Source organism: Cynocephalus volans, chromosome 16 (assembly GCF_027409185.1).
Source record: "Cynocephalus volans isolate mCynVol1 chromosome 16, mCynVol1.pri, whole genome shotgun sequence".
Classification (NCBI taxonomy): Eukaryota; Metazoa; Chordata; class Mammalia; order Dermoptera; family Cynocephalidae; genus Cynocephalus; species Cynocephalus volans.
The window spans coordinates 24,503,285-24,523,685 of NC_084475.1; the positions used below are offsets into that span (position 1 = coordinate 24,503,285).

Sequence of the window (20,401 nt, forward strand, 5' to 3'; positions counted from 1 at the left end):
GATCGTCTGGATTGGTTAAAAATAGACAACTATATTCTATCCACAGACACACTCATTAAATACGAAGACACTGACTGAAAGGAAAAGGACTTTTTAAAAAAGGTGTGTACTACACAAACTCTAGGAATAAAAAGCTCAAGGTGAGATCTTACTACCAGACAAGATAAGCTTCAACAGAAAATGTGTTACCACATAAAGAGAGATCTTTCATAATAATAAATGTTTCTTACATGTTATAGTAATGATAAATATATAAGTGCCTAAAAACAAAGCTTCAAAAGACATTTAAATAAACCCCAAAGACCTAGTCAAGAAACACAAAATCATCCACAATTACAGTTGTGCAATTAATATTCTGCTCACTAATAGATGTGACTACCAGAGGAAACATCAGTAAGAATATCATGAATGACACTGTCCTGCCCTGACTGAAAATTATAAAGTACTATGTGAACACTCACCCAGACAGAGCATATGTTAGGTGATAAACCAAGTCTCAAGATTGAAATCTTATAACATGTGTCTTCTGAAATTAAGCAAAATGAAATAAAATTAGAAATCATCAAGAAAAACAAATCCAGAAGACTCTCAAATATTTATTTATTTATTTATTTATTTATTTTTAAATTTTATTTTGTCGATATACATTGTGGCTGATTATTGCTCCCCATCACCAAAACTCCCTCCCTTCTCCCTCCCCCCTCCCCCCAACAATGTCCTTTCTGTTTGCTTGTCGTATCAATTTCAAGTAATTGTGGTTGTTATATCTTCTTACCCCCCCCCCGGTTTTGTGTGTGTGTGTGTGTGTGTGTGTGTCTGTGTGTGAATATCTATATTAATTTTTAGCTCCCACCAATAAGTGAGAACATGTGGTATTTCTATTTCTGTGCCTGACTTGTTTCACTTAATATAATTCTCTCAAGGTCCATCCACGTTGTTGCAAATGGCAGTATTTCATTCGTTTTTATAGCTGAGTAGTATTCCATTGTGTAGATGTACCACATTTTCCATATCCACTCATCTGATGATGGACATTTGGGCTGGTTCCAACTCTTGGCTATTGTAAAGAGTGCTGCGATGAACATTGGGGAACAGGTATACATTCGACTTGATGATTTCCATTCCTCTGGGTATATACCCAACAGTGGGATAGCTGGGTCATATGGTAGATCTATCTGCAGTTGTTGAGGAACCTCCATACCATTTTCCATAGAGGCTGCACCATTTTGCAGTCCCACCAACAATGTATGAGAGTTCCTTTTTCTCCACAACCTCGCCAGCATTTATCGTTCAGAGTCTTTTGGATTTTAGCCATCCTAACTGGGGTTAGGTGGTATCTCAGTGTGGTTTTGATTTGCATTTCCCGGATGCTGAGTAATGTTGAGCATTTTTTCATATGTCTGTTGGCCATTTGTATATCTTCCTTAGAGAAATGCCTGCTTAGCTCTTTTGCCCATTTTTTAATTGGGTTGCTTGTTTTCTTCTTGTAAAGTTGTTTGAGTTCCTTGTATATTCTGGATATTAATCCTTTGTCAGATGTATATTTTGCAAATATTTTCTCCCACTCTGCTGGTTGTCTTTTAACTCTTTTAATTGTTTCTTTTGCTGTGCAGAAGCTTTTTAGTTTGATATAATCCCATTTGTTTATTTTTCCTTTGGTTGCCCGTGCTATTGGGGTCATGTTCATGAAGTCTGTGTCCAGTCCTATTTCCTGAAGTGTTTCTCCTATGTTTTCTTTAAGAAGTTTTATTGTTTCAGGGTGTATATTTAAATCCTTAATCCATTTTGAGTTGATTTTAGTATACGGTGAGAGGTATGGATCTAGTTTCATTCTCCTGCATATGGATATCCTGTTATCCCAGCACCATTTGCTGAAGAGGCAGTCCCTTCCCCAGTGAATAGGCTTGGTGCCTTTGTCAAAGATCAGATGGCAGTAAGTGTGTGGGTTGATTTCTGGATTCTCTATTCTATTCCATTGGTCAGTGTGTCTGTTTTTATGCCAGTACCATACTGTTTTGGTTATTATAGGTTTGTAGTATAGCTTAAAGTCAGGTAGTGTTATGCCTCCAGCTTTATTTTTTTTGCTCAGCATTGCTTTGGCTATGCGTGGTCTTTTATTGTTCCATATAAATGACTGGATAGTTTTTTCCATTTCTGAGAAAAATGTCTTTGGAATTTTGATGGGGATTGCATTGAATTTGTATATCACTTTGGGTAGTATGGACATTTTCACTATGTTGATTCTTCCAATCCAAGAGCATGGGATATCTTTCCATCTTCTTGTATCCTCTCTAATTTCTCTCAGCAGTGGTTTGTAGTTCTCATTATAGAGATTTTTCACCTCCTTGGTTAACTCAATTCCTAAGTATTTTATTTTTTTGGTCGCTGTTGTAAATGGGCAGGCTTTCTTGATTTCTCTTTCTGCATGTTCACTATTGGAGAAAATAAATGCTACTGATTTTTGTGTGTTGATTTTGTATCCTGCTACTGTGCTGAAATCATTTATCAATTCCAAGAGTTTTTTTGTAGAGGTTTTAGGCTGTTCGATATATAGGATCATGTCATCTGCAAACAGGGACAGTTTGACTTCATCTTTTCCAATCTGGATGCCCTTTATTTCCTTCTCTTCTCTGATTGCTCTGGCTAGTACTTCCAACACTATGTTGAATAGGAGTGGTGAGAGTGAGAATCCTTGTCTAGTTCCTGTTCTTAAAGGAAAAGCTTTCAGCTTTTCCCCACTCAGGATGATATTGGCAGTGGGCTTGTCATAAATGGCTTTAATTATTTTGAGATACTTTCCCTCTATACCTAAATTATAGAGGGTCTTTGTCATGAATGAGTGCTGAATTTTATCAAATGCTTTTTCAGCATCTCTAGAGATGATCATATGGTCCTTGTGTTTGAGTTTATTAATATGGTGTATCACATTTATTGATTTGTGTATGTTGAACCAACCTTGCATCCCTGGGATGAATCCCACTTGATCGTGGTGAATAATTTTATGTATGTGTTGCTGTAATTTGTTTGCTAGTGTTTTATTGAGGATTTTTGCATTTATATTCATCAAGGATATCGGCCTGTAGTTTTCTTTTTTGGTTATATCTTTACCTGGTTTTGGGATCAGGATGATGTTTGCTTCATAGAATGAGTTTGGGAGATTTGTGTCCATTTCAATCTTTTGGAATAGTTTGGAAAGAATCGGTGTCAATTCCTCTTGAATGTTTGGTCAAATTCTGCTGTGAATCCATCTGGTCCTGGGCTTTTCTTTGTTGGGGGCCTTCTGATAACAGCTTCAATCTCCTTTATTGTTATTGGTCTGTTCAAATTTTCTACGTCTTCATGGTTCAGTTTTGGGAGCTTGTGTGTGTCCAGAAATTTATCCATTTCCTCCAGATTTTCAAATTTGTTGGTGTATAGTTGTTTATAGTAGCCTCGAATGATTCCTTGTATTTCAGATGAATCAGTTGTAATATCGCCTTTTTCATTTCTAATATTTGTTATTTGAGTCTTCTCTCTTCTTTTTTTTTGTTAGCCATGCTAATGGTTTGTCAGTTTTATTTATCTATTCCAAAAACCAACTTTTTGTTTCATTGATCTTTTGAATTGTTTTTTGGTTTTCAATTTCATTTAGTTCTGCTCTGATCTTAATGATTTCTTTCCGTCTGCTCACTTTAGGTTTGGATTGTTCTTGTTTTTCTAGTTCTTTAAGGTGAAGTGTTCCATTCTTCTGAAGTGAGCATTTAATGCAATAAATTTCCCCCTCAATACTGCTTTTGCAGTATCCCACAGGTTTTAGTATGATGTATCATTGTTTTCATTAGTTTCAATAATTTTTTTGATTTCCTGCTAGACTTCTTCTTGGACCCATATGTCATTAAGTAGAATGCTGTTTAATTTCCATGTGTTTGTATAGTTTCCAGAGTTTCATTTGTTATTAATTTCTAGTTTTAATCCATTGTGGTCTGAGAAGATACATGGGATAATTCCAATTTTTTTGAATTTATTGAGACTTGATTTGTGACCTAATATGTGATCTATCCTGGAGAATGATCCATGTGCTGATGAGAAGAATGAATATTCTGAGGTTGTTGGGTGGAATGTTCTGTAGATATCTGCCAATTCCAATTGGTCTAGAGTCTTGTTTAGATCTTGTGTTTCTCTACTGATTCTTTGCCTAGATGATCTGTCTGATATTGACAGTGGGGTGTTTAGGTCCCCTGCTATTATGGTATTAGTGTCTATTTCCTTCTTTAGGTCTAATAGCGTTTGTTTTATAAATCTGGCTGTTCCAACATTGGGTGCATACATATTTATGATTGTTATGTCTTCTTGATGGATCAGTCCTTTTATCATTAAGTAGTGTCCCTCATTGTCTCTTTTTATGGTTTTTAGTTTAAAGTCTATTTTGTCAGATATAAGAATAGCTACTCCAGCTCGTTTTTCTTTTCTGTTTGCATGGTAAATCTTTTTCCATCCTTTCACTCTTAGTCTGTGTGAATCTTTATGTGTGAGGTGGGTCTCTTGAAGGCAGCATATAGTTGGGTCCTCCTTTTTGATCCAGTCATCCAGTCTGTGTCTTTTGATTGGGGAATTTAAGCCTTTTACATTAAGAGTTGTTATTGAAAGGTGTTGATTTATTCCTAGCATTTTGTTGGTTGTTTGGTTGTCTTAGGTGTCTTTTGTTCCTTGCTTTCTGATTTACTGTTTGGTTTCTGTGTTTGTTGGTTCCTTAGGTTGTAGATAGCGTTTTTGTTTGCTTTTTTTCTCTTCATGAATGCCATTTTTATTATACTAGTGGGTATTGATTTTTCTTGGGTTTTTATGGCAGTGGTAGTTATTTTTCAGGAACCAAACCCAGTACTCCCTTGAGGATTTCTTGTAAGGGTGGTCGTGTGGTAGTGAACTCCCGCAGTTTTTGTTTGTCTGAGAAATATACTATTTGCCCTTCATTTCCGAAGGATAGCCTTGCAGGGTAAAGTATTCTTGGCTGGCAATCTTTGTCTTTTAGTATTTTGAAAATATCATCCCATTCCTTTCTAGCTTTTAGGGTTTGTGATGAAAAGTCTGATGTTAGCCTGATTGGGGCTCCCTTATAGGTGATTTGACACTTCTCTCTTGCAGCTTTTAAGATTCTCTCTTTGTCTCTGAGTTTTGCCAATTTGACTATGACATGTCTTGGAGAAGGTCTTTTTGGGTTCCATACATTTGGAGATTGTTGAGCTTCCTGAATCTGAAGATCTGTGACTTTTCCTATACCTGGGAAGTTTTCTGCCACTGTTTTTTTGAATATGTTTTCAATGGAATCTCCATTTTCCTCCCCTTCTGGAATACCCATGAGTCGGATATTTGAGCGCTTAAGGTTGTCTGACATCTCTCTCAGATTTTCTTCCATGTCCTTGATTCTTTTTTCTTTTTGTCTGTTTGTGTTATTTCAAACAGCCCATCTTCAAGTTCAGAGGTTCTCTCTTCAACTTCGACAAGCCTGCTGGTTGAACTCTCCGTTGTGTTTTTTATTTCGTTGAATAACTTCTTCAGTTCAGCAAGTTCTGCTACATTTTTTTTCAGGACATTGATTTCTTTGTACATTTCCTCTTTCAGATCCTGTATACTTTTCCTCATTTCATCATCATGTCTAGCTGTGTTTTCTTGTATCTCATTCAGTTTCCTTAGAATTATCACTCGAAATTCCTTGTCAGTCATTTCATGGGCTTCTTGTTCTATAGGATCTAGAGTTTGAGATTTATTAACTTTTGGTGGTGTACTTTCTTGATTTTTCGTATTTCTGGAATCTTTTTTTTGATGTTTATTCATTGTGGCAGGGGTTTCACAGTCCACCGGTTTGAGACTAATGACTAACTAGGATGTTGCTGTGGTTGCCAATTTCGTATGGATACCTCCGTGGCTGCTCAGTTGGCCTCTAGTGCCTTGTGTGTGTGGTTGCCTCGGGTCTTGGGCTTCTCCGGGGAGCCACCTTTCTGGTCAGCTTTGACTCTGCTGGGCTGGTGGATCACGTACCACAGGGTGTGTGATCGCTGTTGAGCTTTCACTTCCTGTTCAGGACTTCTCCCTGTTCCGTGTGCTCTGGCCCGGACTGTTGGATCATGCAGTTGCGACCGCACAGGGTGTGTGGTTTCTGTCGTGTCTCCGCCTCCCTGGCTGCACGTCTCCCCACTCTGTGCACACTGTGCTGGGCTGGGGCGTGTCTTCTGCAACCCTCATCTATCAGCTGGGCCTTCAAGACCCTGCTCGGCACAGCCTCACCCAGGAAGTCTACCAGGTTTCTGCTAGGCACAGACGACCGGTCGCTCTGGATGCCTTTGTAGCACTGTGTATATCTTTCTCGGGACTTGTTCACCTTTGTATCCCCCCGGTATAAACTGAGTCTAGCACCCGCCTGCAGCCAGCTCTCTGGCAGGTTCAAGCGGACCTGGGAACTCTCCTACCACACTATTCCCAACCCGAAATTGGTTAGGCTTTTTTCCGAACTGGTGGCCACAGAGATGGTATCTGCCTCCCAGTAACAGGAAGTTTACTGGGGGCCGGAGTCCAGGGTGCGGTGGGGTGACAATTGGCCCACCCGTACTTCCTTGCCCTCCCAACACTGGCCAGGGATGCCCCACGCCACCAACCCACCAGAGAACCACAGAGGGATTGGAAGGGGAGGCTGGCCCACAGGCTCTGGAAAGCCCTGCGCCGGGCCAAGCAAGTGGGAGGGATCAGTGGCGGCCGAGCCGGGCGGAGCTGCTCGGCCCTGGGAAAGTGGAGGCAGCCCCGGGGCGGTGAGTGGCCTGGTGATGCAGGCGGGAGCCGGGTGGGCATCTGCCGCCCACAGGACTCATCCAGGGGTCACTCACAAGGTTGTGCCAGGTCGGGTGTTCACTCTCTGTCTCTGGTTTGCCGCCTTCCCCATTCTCGGCCGCTGCCGCCTCGGGCTGTTCAGTTGCGGCGTGGCTCGGGCACTCCCAGGAATCTTCTTTAATGCCGGCCTGAAACCTCGAATCCTGAATAGGGTAGCTGGCTGCCTTCAGCGCGGCCCCAGCCTCTGGGATCCTGTCTGCATCCACAGCAGCCCTGGCGTTGTGTTCCCTGTTTCGCAACTCGCCTTTGCAGCTAAGAAACAGTTCTTTTCTTGCTCCACACTTCAAAGCTGTTTCCTGTAAATGAGGCAGCCTCTCCTGCCGAGGGCAAAGTGGCGGTCACCCCCCACGACTGGCCACCAGCAGCGGTCCTCCCTTAAGAGATGGCAAGAGGAAGGTTCACAAGTTTCCCAGCTGCCTGCGGCCCAGTGGCCACCTTTTCCACCTCAGCTACTCCGCGCCAGCCGCCGCAGCCACCACCATCTTGAAAGTCCCGACTCTCAAATATTTAAAAAATTAAATAATACACTTCTAAATAACTTAGAAATAAAAGAAAAAATGTCAAAGGAAATGAGAATATATGTTGATCAATATGTATTGTGCCAATGACATTTGTGTAGATTAAAGGCAGACACAAATTCTCTTCTAGTCCCACTTTTGAAATAAAAACTAACTTCCTTTAATAAATATAGGCTGGCTTTAGCAACCTGCTTAGCTGACAATATCTCACATACTAGAAGCATAATACACACTTTTCCATAAAAGTGGCTGCTCTAAACTTGTAAAGATTGATGGGGAAATTCTAACCTCTGTTTCATCACCATTTTTTCTTATCTTTTTGGTAAACACTTTACTCTATCTGCTTTCAGGTGACCTTTAAGACTTACTCTTTCTGCCAGTATGAGAGCCACATAATGAGGAGGAGTATGAAGAAGAACTGAGTGTGAGAAAGAAGCAGATGGGAGAGAGTCCACAAACCAAAAGTGAGAAGAAAGAGACTGTAATGGGCAATAAAGAGCTTTTGATGTGTTCTGATCACAGCCTGCAGGTCCTGGAGCCCCAATGCCTCATTCAAACTACATGGGAATAGGAAAGTCAGAGAGGAAGATAGGGCTTAGCCTTTTAAAGGAGGCATTAAGAGATTTAGGGTGATGGTGATGAAAGAAAGAGTTTTAAAAAGAAGAGAATGGAAAGGCCCTGATAAGGATGGAGCTGGCACTATTTGTGACACATCTGAAGTGGCCCAAATTGCCCTGCATTCTCAGACACCTGAGATTCCTCTGTCTTTTACCTTATTGCCAACATGTACCCATGGTGACACCAACCCCCTAAGTATATTTTATAATGTGTGCTGGTGCATTTGTGATGAGATCTTTATTCCAGGCCTGGGGCTATGGAGCTCTGAGCAATTGCAGCACAAGACACACAAGTATCACATACACCCACACACACACATATATGCACACATACATGCAAACATAGTAGGAAATAAGACCTTCCATTTTAGAAAGCAGATGTGTGTGATGACCACATTACAAGGAAGAGACAACTTGATGAACATATTTCAAAGGCAAAAAAAAAAAAAGCTCACCAAGAAAATTTGTGGTTTTCAGATATTTTTGAAATTCAGTCTGTGGTGAGAAATGCCTATTCAGCCTTGAAAAATTGAAGCACATTTTCACACACAAAATACTTATTTTTTTAAAGTGTGATATAGTCTGATGTATTATTTTACATTATATATTATTTCAATAAAAAATAAATTTTTCAATGATATTGGCCTGTAGTTTTCTTTTTGTGTTGTATCTTTGTCTGGTTTTGGTATCTGCAAAAATTCTCAATAAAATGCTAGCTAATAGATTACAGCAACACATGCATAAAATTATAGACCATGAGCAAATGAGATTCATCCCACAGATGCTAGGTTGGTTCAACATACACAAATTTTTTTAAAAGTATAAAATCTCATCAACAAAATCAAAGATAAAAACCCCACATAAGCCATCTCTATAGATGCTAGAAAAACATTTGACAAAATTCAACATTTGTTCATGACAAAGATTCTCTATAAATTGTGTTTGGAAGGAAAGTATCTCAACATAATTGAAGCCATATATGAAAATCCACTGCCAATATCATCTTGAATGGGGCAAAGTTCAAAGTTTTTCCCTTAAGAACAGGAATATGACAAGGATGCCCACTCTACCACTCCTATTCAACATAGTGTTGGAAGTACTAGTCAGAGCAATCAGGGAAGAGAAGGAAATAAAGGGCATCCAGCCTGGAAAATATGGAGTCAAACTGTCCCACTATGCAGATGATATGATCCTATATATAGAACAACCTAAAGACTCTACAAAAAAACCTCCTAGGCTTGATAAATAATTTCAGCAAAGTTGCAGCTTACAAAATCAACATGCAAAAATCAGTAGCATTTTTATACTCCAACAATGAACTAGCAGAAAAAGAAATCAAGAAAATTAGACCATTTACAATAGCCATCAAAAAAATAAAATTCCTAGGAATAAAGTTAACCAAGGATGTGAAAAATCTCTATGAAGAGAAGTACAAATCACTGTTGAGAGAAATTGAAGAGGACACAAGAAGATGGAAAGATATCCCATCCGCTTGGATTGGAAGAATCAACATTGTGAAATGTCCATAGTACTCAAGGTGATGCAATCACCATCAATAATCCAATGACATTCTTCTCAGAATTGGAAAAACAATTCTAACATTCATATGGAATATCAAAAGACCCCAAATGGCCGAAGCAATCCTGACAAAAACCAAAAAGCCGGAGGCATAACACTACCTGACTTTAAACTGTACCAGAAAGCTATAGTAACCAAAATAGTATGATACTGGCATAAAAACAAACAGACTGACCTATAAAACAGAATAGAGAACCCAGATATCAACAAATATACCTTAGCCATCTGATCTTCAAGAAAGGCACCAAAAACACACTTTGGGGAAGAGACTGCCTCTTCAGTAAATGGTGCTGGGAAAATTGGACATCCAAATGTAGAAGAATAGAACTAGACCTGTACCTATCACCATATACCAAAATCAACTCAAAATGGGTTGAAGAATTAAATATTCATCCTGAAACAATAAAACTCCTAAAAGAAAACATAGGGGAAACACTTCAGGAAGTTGTACTGGTCTTAGACTATGAATACAAACTCCAAAACACAGGCAACCAATGAAAAAATAAACAAATGGGATTATATCAAACTAAAACGCTTCTGCACAGCAAAAGAAACAATTAACAGAGCAAAAAGACAATCAGCAGAGTGGGAGAAAATATTTGGAAAATATACATCTGACAAAGGATTAATATCCAGAATACAGAGGAACTCAAACAACAGCAAAAAACCAAGTAACCCAATTAAAAAATGGGTAAATGAGCTGAATAGGCATTTTTCAAAAGAAGATATATGAGTGGCCAACAGACATAGGAAAAAATGCTCAACATCACTCATCATTTGGAAAATGCAAATCAGAACTACTTTGAGATACCATCTCACTCCAGATAGGATGGCTAATATCCAAAAGACTCAGAATGATGAATGCTGGTGAGGATGCAGAGAAAAGTCCTACACTGTTGGTGGGACTGCAAAATGGTGCACACTTTACAGAAAATGGCATGGAGGTTCTAGAAACAATTACAGATAGATCTACTATATGACCCAGCTATTCCACTACTGTGTATATATCCAAAGGAATGAAAATCATGATGTTTTAGGGATATCTGTGCTCCCATTTTTTTTGTTGTTGTTGTTGCACTATTTATAATGGCCAAGAGTTGGAAGCAGACTAAGTGCCCATTATCACATGAGTGGATAAGGAAAATATGGTATATCTACACAATGGAATACTACTCTGCTGTAAAAAAAAGAATGAAATACTACTATTCACAGCAACATAGATGGAATTAGAGAAAATTTTATTAATGAAATAAGCCAGGCACAGAAAAAGAAATACCACATGTTCTCACTAGTTTTGGGGAGCTAATATAAATAAATAAATATACAAACAAATGGTGGGGAGAAGACACATCACAGTAATATCTTGAACTTGTTAAGTGAACATATATGATGTTTCTGGGGGGTGAGGAGAGGGGGGAAAGGAGGAATTAGTAAAGGGACAAGAAAAAAACTACACTGTATATTAACAAAGTTTAAAAATAATTTGGAAAATTTCTCAACCTTCTCAAAATTGACTGTGCATGCAGTGGTAAAAACATTGGGTTGAAGAAATAACATATTTAGTGGCCAGGACAATGCCTTTACCACCTTTACCTGTCATGGTATCTAATGGCGATTTCAGTGAGCCAGGCCATCTTCTCCTCTGGAATTTGTTGGGACAATGTGAAATTTTCCTCTGAGATGTTGCCCCATTTGAGTATCCAATGCTTTGTTTTCAAAACATATCCCTTGAATCCTATGAAAGTTTAATCTTGCTGACCTGGGAGTGACTCTTCCACATTACAGCAAATTTGCTCATGATTCATTTGTAAATTTTATTCTGCGATCAATCTTATTTCTGAGGTCCTGGGAGGCAGGTTTCTAACCCTAACCCTAACTATCTACTTTGAATAGCATATAACTGTCTACACTGAATAGCATATAACTATCTACTACTGAGGTTATTTTTTCTCAGCATGTGGAATCCTTTTTTTTTTTTTTTTTTTCTATTCTATAATACTTGCTCCCTAACTTTCCAGGGGAGAGACACTAACCTCAATGTTTGTGTCTGAGCCTGCAGGTCTTTGCATTTGTAATTGTTAATGGTGAGCAGCACATTTAGCTCTTGGAATCTCATGTTCCTCATGTCATAATTAGAAGTGAGTACTTGTACTTTACAAAGTTGTGAAGACATGATGAGATGTTTCCATAAAATTCCTGACATGTTGTGAGGAGCTGCCCGAAATCGCCATTACAAGATGGCGCTGATTTCCGGTGGAGGGCAGGGCTGCTCGGTAACACGCCTGGGCCGATTAGGCAGCCACCAATAAGGTAGGAGCACGTCCTAGGCGAGGAGCAGTCTCTATATAAAGGGCGCGGGTTCCCTCGCTCGGGGTCTCCATTTTTGGCAAGCTTATGCTCTCCCTCTCAAGATGCATTAAAGCTGATCTGCAGAAGGATCCTTTGTGTGCCGCGTCGTTCTTGCTGGCGAGACGGTAGCGCGGAACAACATGTGGTATTTGATGCATACATGTGAGAGTTGTTTCTCTTTCTTACATCATTGTCTTCTGTGTTAGAGGAGGTGGTGAGTATTTTTACTCTACATGGAAATGAGTCCCCTCAGTACCTGAATATAGATGCCAAGGGTAGGTGGATATTATGCCTGTTGTCTGTCACATCAGAAACAGTTAAATATATTTCCCAGTCCTTCATTTTAGTTATTCTATTCCCAAAACTTGGCAAAAAAGCTGTCCAGAGTGGCTTACTCCTTCTTCACCCACATGTGTTCCTTGGTCTACTGTAGTCTGTCGCCTCCTTCACTCCATTGGGCCTGCTCTGGCAAAGATCACTGATGTCCCCACACTGATAAAGCAGCATCTTCTTGTCCTCACTGACCTGACTTCCCTGCAGCATCTGCTACTTTCTTTGGGTCATTTCACCCTTGGTGGTCCTAGGTTGCCTCCCACCTTTGAGAAAGTGACATGATTGTTGTTGCTGACACTCCTACTCAATCCTTAAATGAGACATTTCATCCCCCTTTAAATCATGAACAAAAAAGCAAGAATTATTTGTATGTCAGAAACACTGGAATTGGCCAGGAAAATGAAAACAGTAGGAGGTCTGGCATCAAATCTGTGCCCATTCCCATCTTGAGGAATATATTTGGTTCCTGAAGGAGCTATGGCCAGAAGCATTGGGCCTTATGTTTGAGAAAATGAGTGATTCTGAACCAACGCCTCGTGACTACCTGACACAGAGGGTCCCTTTCATTGCTTTGCTGAAAACGTGCATGAGCTCGAGGATACTGGCTACCTTTTTCTCTAGATCTTTCACCATATTACTCAAGATTATTGTAATGTTCTTATCTTAGTTTTTCAAGAGCTGGGTCATCTCTATGTCTGGTTCTATTGATTTATTTGTCTTTTGAGTGTGGGTTCTTTTTGTTTTTTCCTTTTTGGCATGTATAAACCTTCTGTTTATTGCTGAATATCATGTGGGGAACAAATAAACTGAGGTAAATAGTAATTACCCCTAGAAATGGGCATGCCTCTTACACTTTGAGACCATTATTGTGAAGAGTTGATAAAATCAAGACAAGAGAAAAGCTGACTTGTGGATTTGTTACTGTTATCCTGACTTTTATTGAACACAGGCTTTCAGTTCCTCCACATCAGGCTGCCGTTGCCTCAAGTGTAGGACAGGAGTGGGGCTGTGGGAAAACCTTCCTCAGATGTAGGGCTCCATGTCCACCTTTCAGCTCTTGCTGGATATTTAGGCCTCAGATGGGATCTTCTCCATGCTCCTGCCCCTCCCCAGGGTAGATGGTGCTGCTGGTGACTCGGTTCTAGGCTTGAGGTGAGGGGTAGGGGAATTCTCAGTTGTCCTAATCCAGCTGCATTCTCATAAATGCTATTTGTGCCCAAACTCTACCTGTTCTGAAGCTTCCTGTCATATTCTCTACACCGCAGGGACAGCAGAACTCTCCATGCATTTACTAAGGGATCCTGCTCCCAGGATGGGTTCTTTCTCTCCCCTCAGTGGTACAGGGCTTTGCTTCTTTTCCATCCTTTGCTTCATTTCCAACTACCATTTTCCAGCTGCAGCAGGTCTTTGCCTGCCCCCTGCTCCTGGGCTTAAGTCTTCTGTATCATGAGGGAGATGGGTCTAGGCAGGGGGTGGTGGGTCATGTCTGACCCACATATCTCAGTCCCCCTTGCTTGCCTGTATTGCTCACAGTCTCGGACTTTTCTGTTCATCCCTCAACATTCTTTCAAGCATCTGGCAAATGAATGAAAACTTCCTTTCCTGCATGTCTATGGTCCCCAGATATTGTAACTGATATATCAGGTGAAAATTGCCCTCCAAAAATTCATGAATGTTTGGCTGATTTCTTTTTATCTGTTTTTTCGACTAACTCCACATCTGCACATTCTGTGCCACATGTCAGTCTGTTTTTTATCTAGTTTCTCCTTTGAAAAGTCTGCTCCTCCTGAGATTTCAGGCTTCTGGGTTTCCTGATGTCCTCTGCATTCTGATGTGTCCAAAACCATTTGACTTGTGGTTTATCTGGGTTCTTATGGTTTCATTGTTGTTAGAACAACATTCTTTTTGTTTTCTATATCCAAGTTGGAAGTGGATTTCAGAATGTCCTATTTTGCTATGCCTGAAGATATCTTCCATGTTATGAAGATTCCTGTGAGTGTGGTTTATACCAAGTCTTGTCTTGACATAAATAAAATTGGAGTTGTTTACCATCATTTACTTAACATATAATGAACTTCTACTGCATCCTATCTCTGATTAAATTGAGGTAATATATATTAATCAAATATGTATTGATTTTTAAAAGCCACTTAGACTGGCTCCTTAATGGAAGAGAGAAAGAATGTTTTTGATGGATTGTTTTGTTTGTTTCTTGTTTGTTTTTATTTTTATCTGGGTATAAAGCAGAGGTTGAAAAGCTCAGGAATGTTCAAAAACCCATTTAGTATTGTATCAGTGTTCAATTTCCTTGGATCTGTGACAGGATTTAAGGTAAAATTATGCATGATGTTATTCAGGAATAAAAATATATTTATTGGGAGCAGGGGAGGCAGAAGCACGGCAGAGACCACATGCCCTCCAGTGCCAGCCTGCGACCCAGAAGGTGGGGCTCACATCCACCACCTGACTCCATCCCTGGTCCACCCAAGTGCATGCAGAGCAGGGAGATGTCCAGCAGGGGAGACGGAAGCACCACAGAGACCACACGCTCTGCAGTGCCAGCACACAACCCAGCAGCCCAGCTGAGTGCACGTGGAGCAGGGAGACGTCCAGCAGGGGAGGTGGAAGCTCTGCAGAGACCACATGCTCTGCAGTGTCAATGTGTGCCCCAGCAGCCCGGCCATGTGCATGTTGACCAGAGAGGTGGCTCCCTGGAGAGGCCCAAGACCCGAGGCAACCATGCACACAAGGCACTAGTGGCCAACTGGGCAGACACTGATGTAGCCATACCAAATTGGATACAAAATCAATACACAAAAATCAGTAGCATTTCTATTCTCCAATAGTGAACATGCAGAAAGAGAAATCAAGAAAGCTTGCCCATTTACAATAGCCACCAAAAAAATAAAATACTTAGGAATTGAGTTAACCAAGGATGTCAAAAATCTCTATAATGAGAACTACAAACCACTGCTGAGAGAAATTAGAGAGGATACAAGATGGAAAGATATCCCATGCTCTTGGATTGGAAGAATCAACATTGTGAAAATGTCTATATTACCCAAGGTGATATACAAATTCAATGCAATCCCCATCAAAATTCCAATGACATTTTTCTCAGAAATGGAAAAAGCTATCCAGACATTTATATGGAATATCAAAAGACCACGTGTAGCCAAAGCAATGCTGAGCAAAAGAAATAAAGCTGGAGGCATAACACTACCTGACTTTAAACTATACTACAAAGCTATGATAACTAAAACAGCATGGTACTGGCATAAAAATAGACACACTGATCAATGGAATAGAATAGAGAATCCAGAAATCAACTCACATACCTACAACTATGTGATCTTTGACAAAGGCATCAAGCCTATAAACTGGGGAAGAGACTGCCTCTTCAGCAAATTCTCCTGGGGTAACTGGATATCAATATGCAGGAGAATGAAACTAGACCCATACCTCTCACTATATATTAAAATCAACTCAAAATGGATTAAAGAATTTAACATACACCCTGAAACAATAAAACTTCTTAAAGAAAACATAGGAGAAACACTTCAGGAAGTAGGACTGGAAACAGACTTCATGAATACAAACCCAAAAGCACGGGCAACCAAAGGAAAAATAAATAAACGGGATGATATCAAACTAAAAAGCTTCTGCACAGCAAAAGAAACAACTAACAGAGTTAAAAGACAACCAACAGAGTGGGAGAAATTATTTGCAAAATATACATCTGACAGAGGCTTAATATCCAGAATACACAAGGAACTGAAACAACTTTACAAGAAAAAACAAGCTACCCAATTTAAAAAATGGACAAAAGAGCTAAATAGGCATTTCTCAAAGGAAGATATACAAATGGCTAACATGAAAAAATGCTCAACATCACTCAGCATTCGGGAAATGCAAATAAAAACAGCACTGAGATACCATCTCACCCTAGTTAGGATGGCTAAAATCCAAAAGACTCTGAACGATAAATGGTGGTGAGGTTGTGGAGGAAAAGCAACTCTCATACACTGTTGGTGGGACTGCAAAATGGTGCAGCCTCTATGGAAAATGGTATGGAGGTTCCTCAAACAATTGCAGATAGATCTACCATATGACCCAGCTATCCCACTGCTGGGAATATACCCAGAGGAATGGAAATCATCAAGTCGAAGGTATACCTGTTCCCCAATGTTCATCACAGCACTCTTTACAATAGCCAAGAGTTGGAACCAGCCCAAATGTCCATCATCAGATGACTGGATAAGGACACTGTGGTATATCTACACAATGGAATACTACTCAGCTATAAAAACGAATGAAATACTGCCATTTGCAACAACATGGATGGACCTTGAGAGAATTATATTAAGTGAAAGAAGTCAGGCACAGAGGGAGAAATATCACACGTTCTCACTTATTTGTGGGAGCTAAAAATAAATAAAAATACACAAAAAATTGGGGGTGGGGGGAGAGAAGAAGACATAACAATTACAACTCTTCGAAGTTGATAGGACAAGCAAACAGAAAGGACATTGCTGGGAAGGAGGGGAGAGAGGCAGGGAGGGAGGGAGGTTTCAGTAATTGGCCACAATAATCAACCACATTGCATATTGACAAAATAAAAAAATAATAAATAAAAATAAAAAATAAAATGTATTTCCTGAATTAAAAAAAAAAAATTATATTGGGCCGGTCCTGTGGCTAATTCGGGAGAGTGCAGCACTGGTAGCACCGAGGCTGTGGGTTCGGATCATATATAGGGATGGCCGGTGCACTTACTGGCTTAGTGTGGTGCAGACTACACTGTGCCGAAGGTTGCGATTTCCTTACCGATCAAAAAAAAAAAAAAAAAAAATATATATATATATATATATATATATATATATATATATATATATATATATATATTCAAGCAAGACTTTTGTGAAGACATCCCTATTTTTTCCAGAAAGAAAAACATAGTAGTGATTGCTTTTTATTAAAGTTGATAAAAGAAATAAAATGTGATCATCACATACAGTGTTCTGTTCTTTGGTCAACAGGGACGTCTGTGCCTCAGGACTTGATGTGAGAACTCTGGGGTTGTTGTCATGTGGTCCAGCAGGACAGAAAGGAAACCAGGTGATAATCTCCAAGTATCAGAGGGGGAGTGAGCTAAATTTTGTTTTCATCAAAGTTCACATTCAGCTGAGCAATCAAAGGGGGGAAGGCTAGAAGGGCAGTGTTTTTCATGATCTAGAGATAAACATCATGTGTATACAGAAATTTTTGTCCTTATACTTGTTGCAATTCTAGATTGCCATGTAACACAGGGATGAATTTTTTAAATGGCAATTAGTTTTTACTAAAGAGATTTTAAAATGTATTTAATTTATGGATATGTGATTACATTTTAGTTGATTACACTGATAGATGGTCAGAAAAACGGAGATTTACTTAATGATTGAGAAGGGCATGAAGAAATTGCTACTCTTGAAGCTGTCATGTTTATTGAAAAAATTCTTAAGATCAAAGCTGTGTTGGTTGAAAATCTCTTTAATGTCATTCAAGACAGAGGAGAGAAATGGAAACACATTTGTACCCTAAAACCAAGAAAATCTAATAGTTAACAGGGGGCTTCTTTCTCTAGAGCCCGGAATCAATTGTCAGATGATAAAATAAATGACACAATATGACTCTGAGTGGAATGGGTTTATTCCAACTGTTTGAATCAACACATTTGCTGTGTCTTTTGAAGAAACAGTTCTGAAAGGAATAACACATTTTTGCAACCAGGAGACAGTTGATGTAGAGTTTCTGGGCACATGTGCAGAACTCTGGTCCAGCGGATAAATGTGAACTAGACCCTCAGCCCTGGCATTTACACTGTGTGATCAGGGATGCTGAGACTCACCTTGGAACTCCCTTCACACCCTCACAGGAGACTGGACCCAGAGCCATGGAAAACCTGGAGAAGATGATAAAAGATGAACCACAACAATTGCTAAGAGAATAAAATTTTGTGAAACCCACCTACACAAAACACTGTACGTTCCATCCTTTTCGATGACAAGCAGAGTGACGTCTTACTAAAGGTTACAATTACATGAAACTGAAGGAGAAGACAGATATTTGTCCACAAACAAAGTCATTAATGTCAAGCAGAAAGTACTTCTGTATCACTGAATGAGGATATAAATATATGGCAATATGTAGGTTATAAATAAATATAAAATGATGCTGCATACTGTATATGTAAATCTGCAATAATTGCATAGAATGTTAGATCAGAAGCAGCCTATAGCTGAAGAAGTACAAAGTGATAAAAAGTTTGATGGATTATACAAGTGAAAATTAGGCATAGTGTTGTCCTTTGAAATAAATTTAATCACAAAAATGCAGTCTTTAAAAATATTGTCTATTCTACACTCTCTTTTTGTTATTATTTTGTAATTCTTACCATTATGCTGAAACTTGTCTTTCTAGTCTCCTTTTCTCATAAACTTTCTCTCACATTTTCATTCTTTTTATTTCTCTATTGTGTAATTTGTATAATTTTCTTTAGACCCATCTGTCAGTACATAGTTATTTTCCTCAACTGTGTCTACTGAATTGATTATTCTATTCAATCTAGTTATTTTTTCAAAATTGTAAATGACTATATGTATGCGTGTACTTATATATATGCACATATATGCGCTTCATTGACTTTTAACTCACATATTATAAAAGTAGACTTTTAAGTATACTATTCAGTGCCATTTAACACGTGTACAAGATTGCAAAACCATCACCTCTGTCTAGTTCCAAAATATTTTATCACCTCCAAATCAAAACCCCATAGCCATTAGCAGTTACTCCCAATTCCTACCAACCCCGATTTTGTGAAGCACTTATTTTTTATCTCTATGGATTTAATTATTCTGGACATATCACTTAAATATACTTATGCAGTTTGTGGCATTTGGTCTGGCTTTTTTAACCTAGTAAAATATTTTGAAGGTTTATGCTTGTGACAACATGAATCAGTACTTCATTTCTTTGTACGGCTTGACAATGTGCTACTGAATGGACATACTGCCTACTTGTGTCCATTTATGAGTTGAGGACATTTGGGTTGTTTGAATATTTAGTCTCATGAATAATGCTGCTATGAACACTTGTATAAAGGTTTGTGTTTGTGCACTCTTTGACTTTGGAGTACTGCACCCCAATAGTAGGGAAATTTTTGCATCTAAATCTAAGTATGGCATGGGATTGCACTATATTCTCACTTTGAATCTTTGGCAGTGATTTTTCATTCTGCTTGTTGAGAGGAGTTCTTCTGGTTGTTGTAAAGAAAACTGTCTTTACACTGGAATCTAGTACTAGCCCCTCCAGCAGAATGAACAAAATTTTACACTGTGTCCATAGACTTGTTGAATCTCTGGCTTCTAAGTGGTAGGGGTTGAATCTCTGGCTTCTAAGTGGTAGGGTCTCTCCAGGCCCAACTTTGGATGGGTCAGCCACCCATGTTTCCACTAATACTTGGTTTTATTAGACCTAAAAATTTTTTGAATTTGATGTGTGCCTTATGAACTGTCAATATTTTATTGATTTGCATTTTTTTAGTTAGGCTGAGTATCTTTTTATACACCTATTGATCATGTACTTGTTCTATTTTGTAAATACCTCAATTTGATCTTTTGCTTCTTTGTCTCCATTTTTTTCACTTCCTCAGTAATGTTGCAGTTTTATATAACAGAGTTATTAATTATTTTTCAATTGTAGGCAGTACAGGTATGTTTTCATGGTCTGTGGCCTGGCTTTTCCCTTTGTGTTAACATTTTCCCCCCAATGCTAGTCAATGGAAGCAGTGTGAGTGGAGAAAGAAGAAAGAAATTTGTAAGTGCTTGTGATTAATTAGTTGTAAACACCATTGAACTCAGATTGACGTGTGTTAAATATTGGCATACATAAAATTTTCCTCTTATTGTAATAACATGAACCCATGCTTTTCAAAAATTACTTGTGCTTTGTTTATCTTGTTTAAGAATTTTTTTCTACAATGACATCATTAAAATATTATCCTATATATTACTGTAAAAAATTAAAATTTGAGGGAGATGGTGGACTAGAGAAACCTAGGATGCATTTCTCCCACAGAAGAACAGACAGTCCCACTGATACCAG

The 20,401-nt window shown here is 39.0% G+C and overlaps 1 protein-coding gene across 2 annotated transcripts in view; it reads left to right on the forward strand.

Moving 5' to 3' along the window:
* Window positions 1-18,522, forward strand: part of LOC134364932 (zinc finger protein 260-like) — an 80,668-nt gene extending 62,146 nt beyond the window's left edge. Inside the window, exons 6-7 of one of the 2 annotated variants that reach the window (XR_010021912.1) lie at window positions 17,293-17,371; window positions 18,171-18,522. Coding sequence is in view for 1 of the 2 variants with exons in the window: in XM_063081139.1 (XP_062937209.1) it covers window positions 7,727-7,737 (11 nt within the window). In the remaining variant the exon portion in view is untranslated. Of the gene's footprint in view, window positions 1-7,726; window positions 8,536-17,292; window positions 17,372-18,170 lie in introns of those variants that run through there. The other variant, XM_063081139.1, reaches the window with a different exon arrangement.
* Window positions 18,523-20,401: the final 1,879 nt, after the last annotated feature.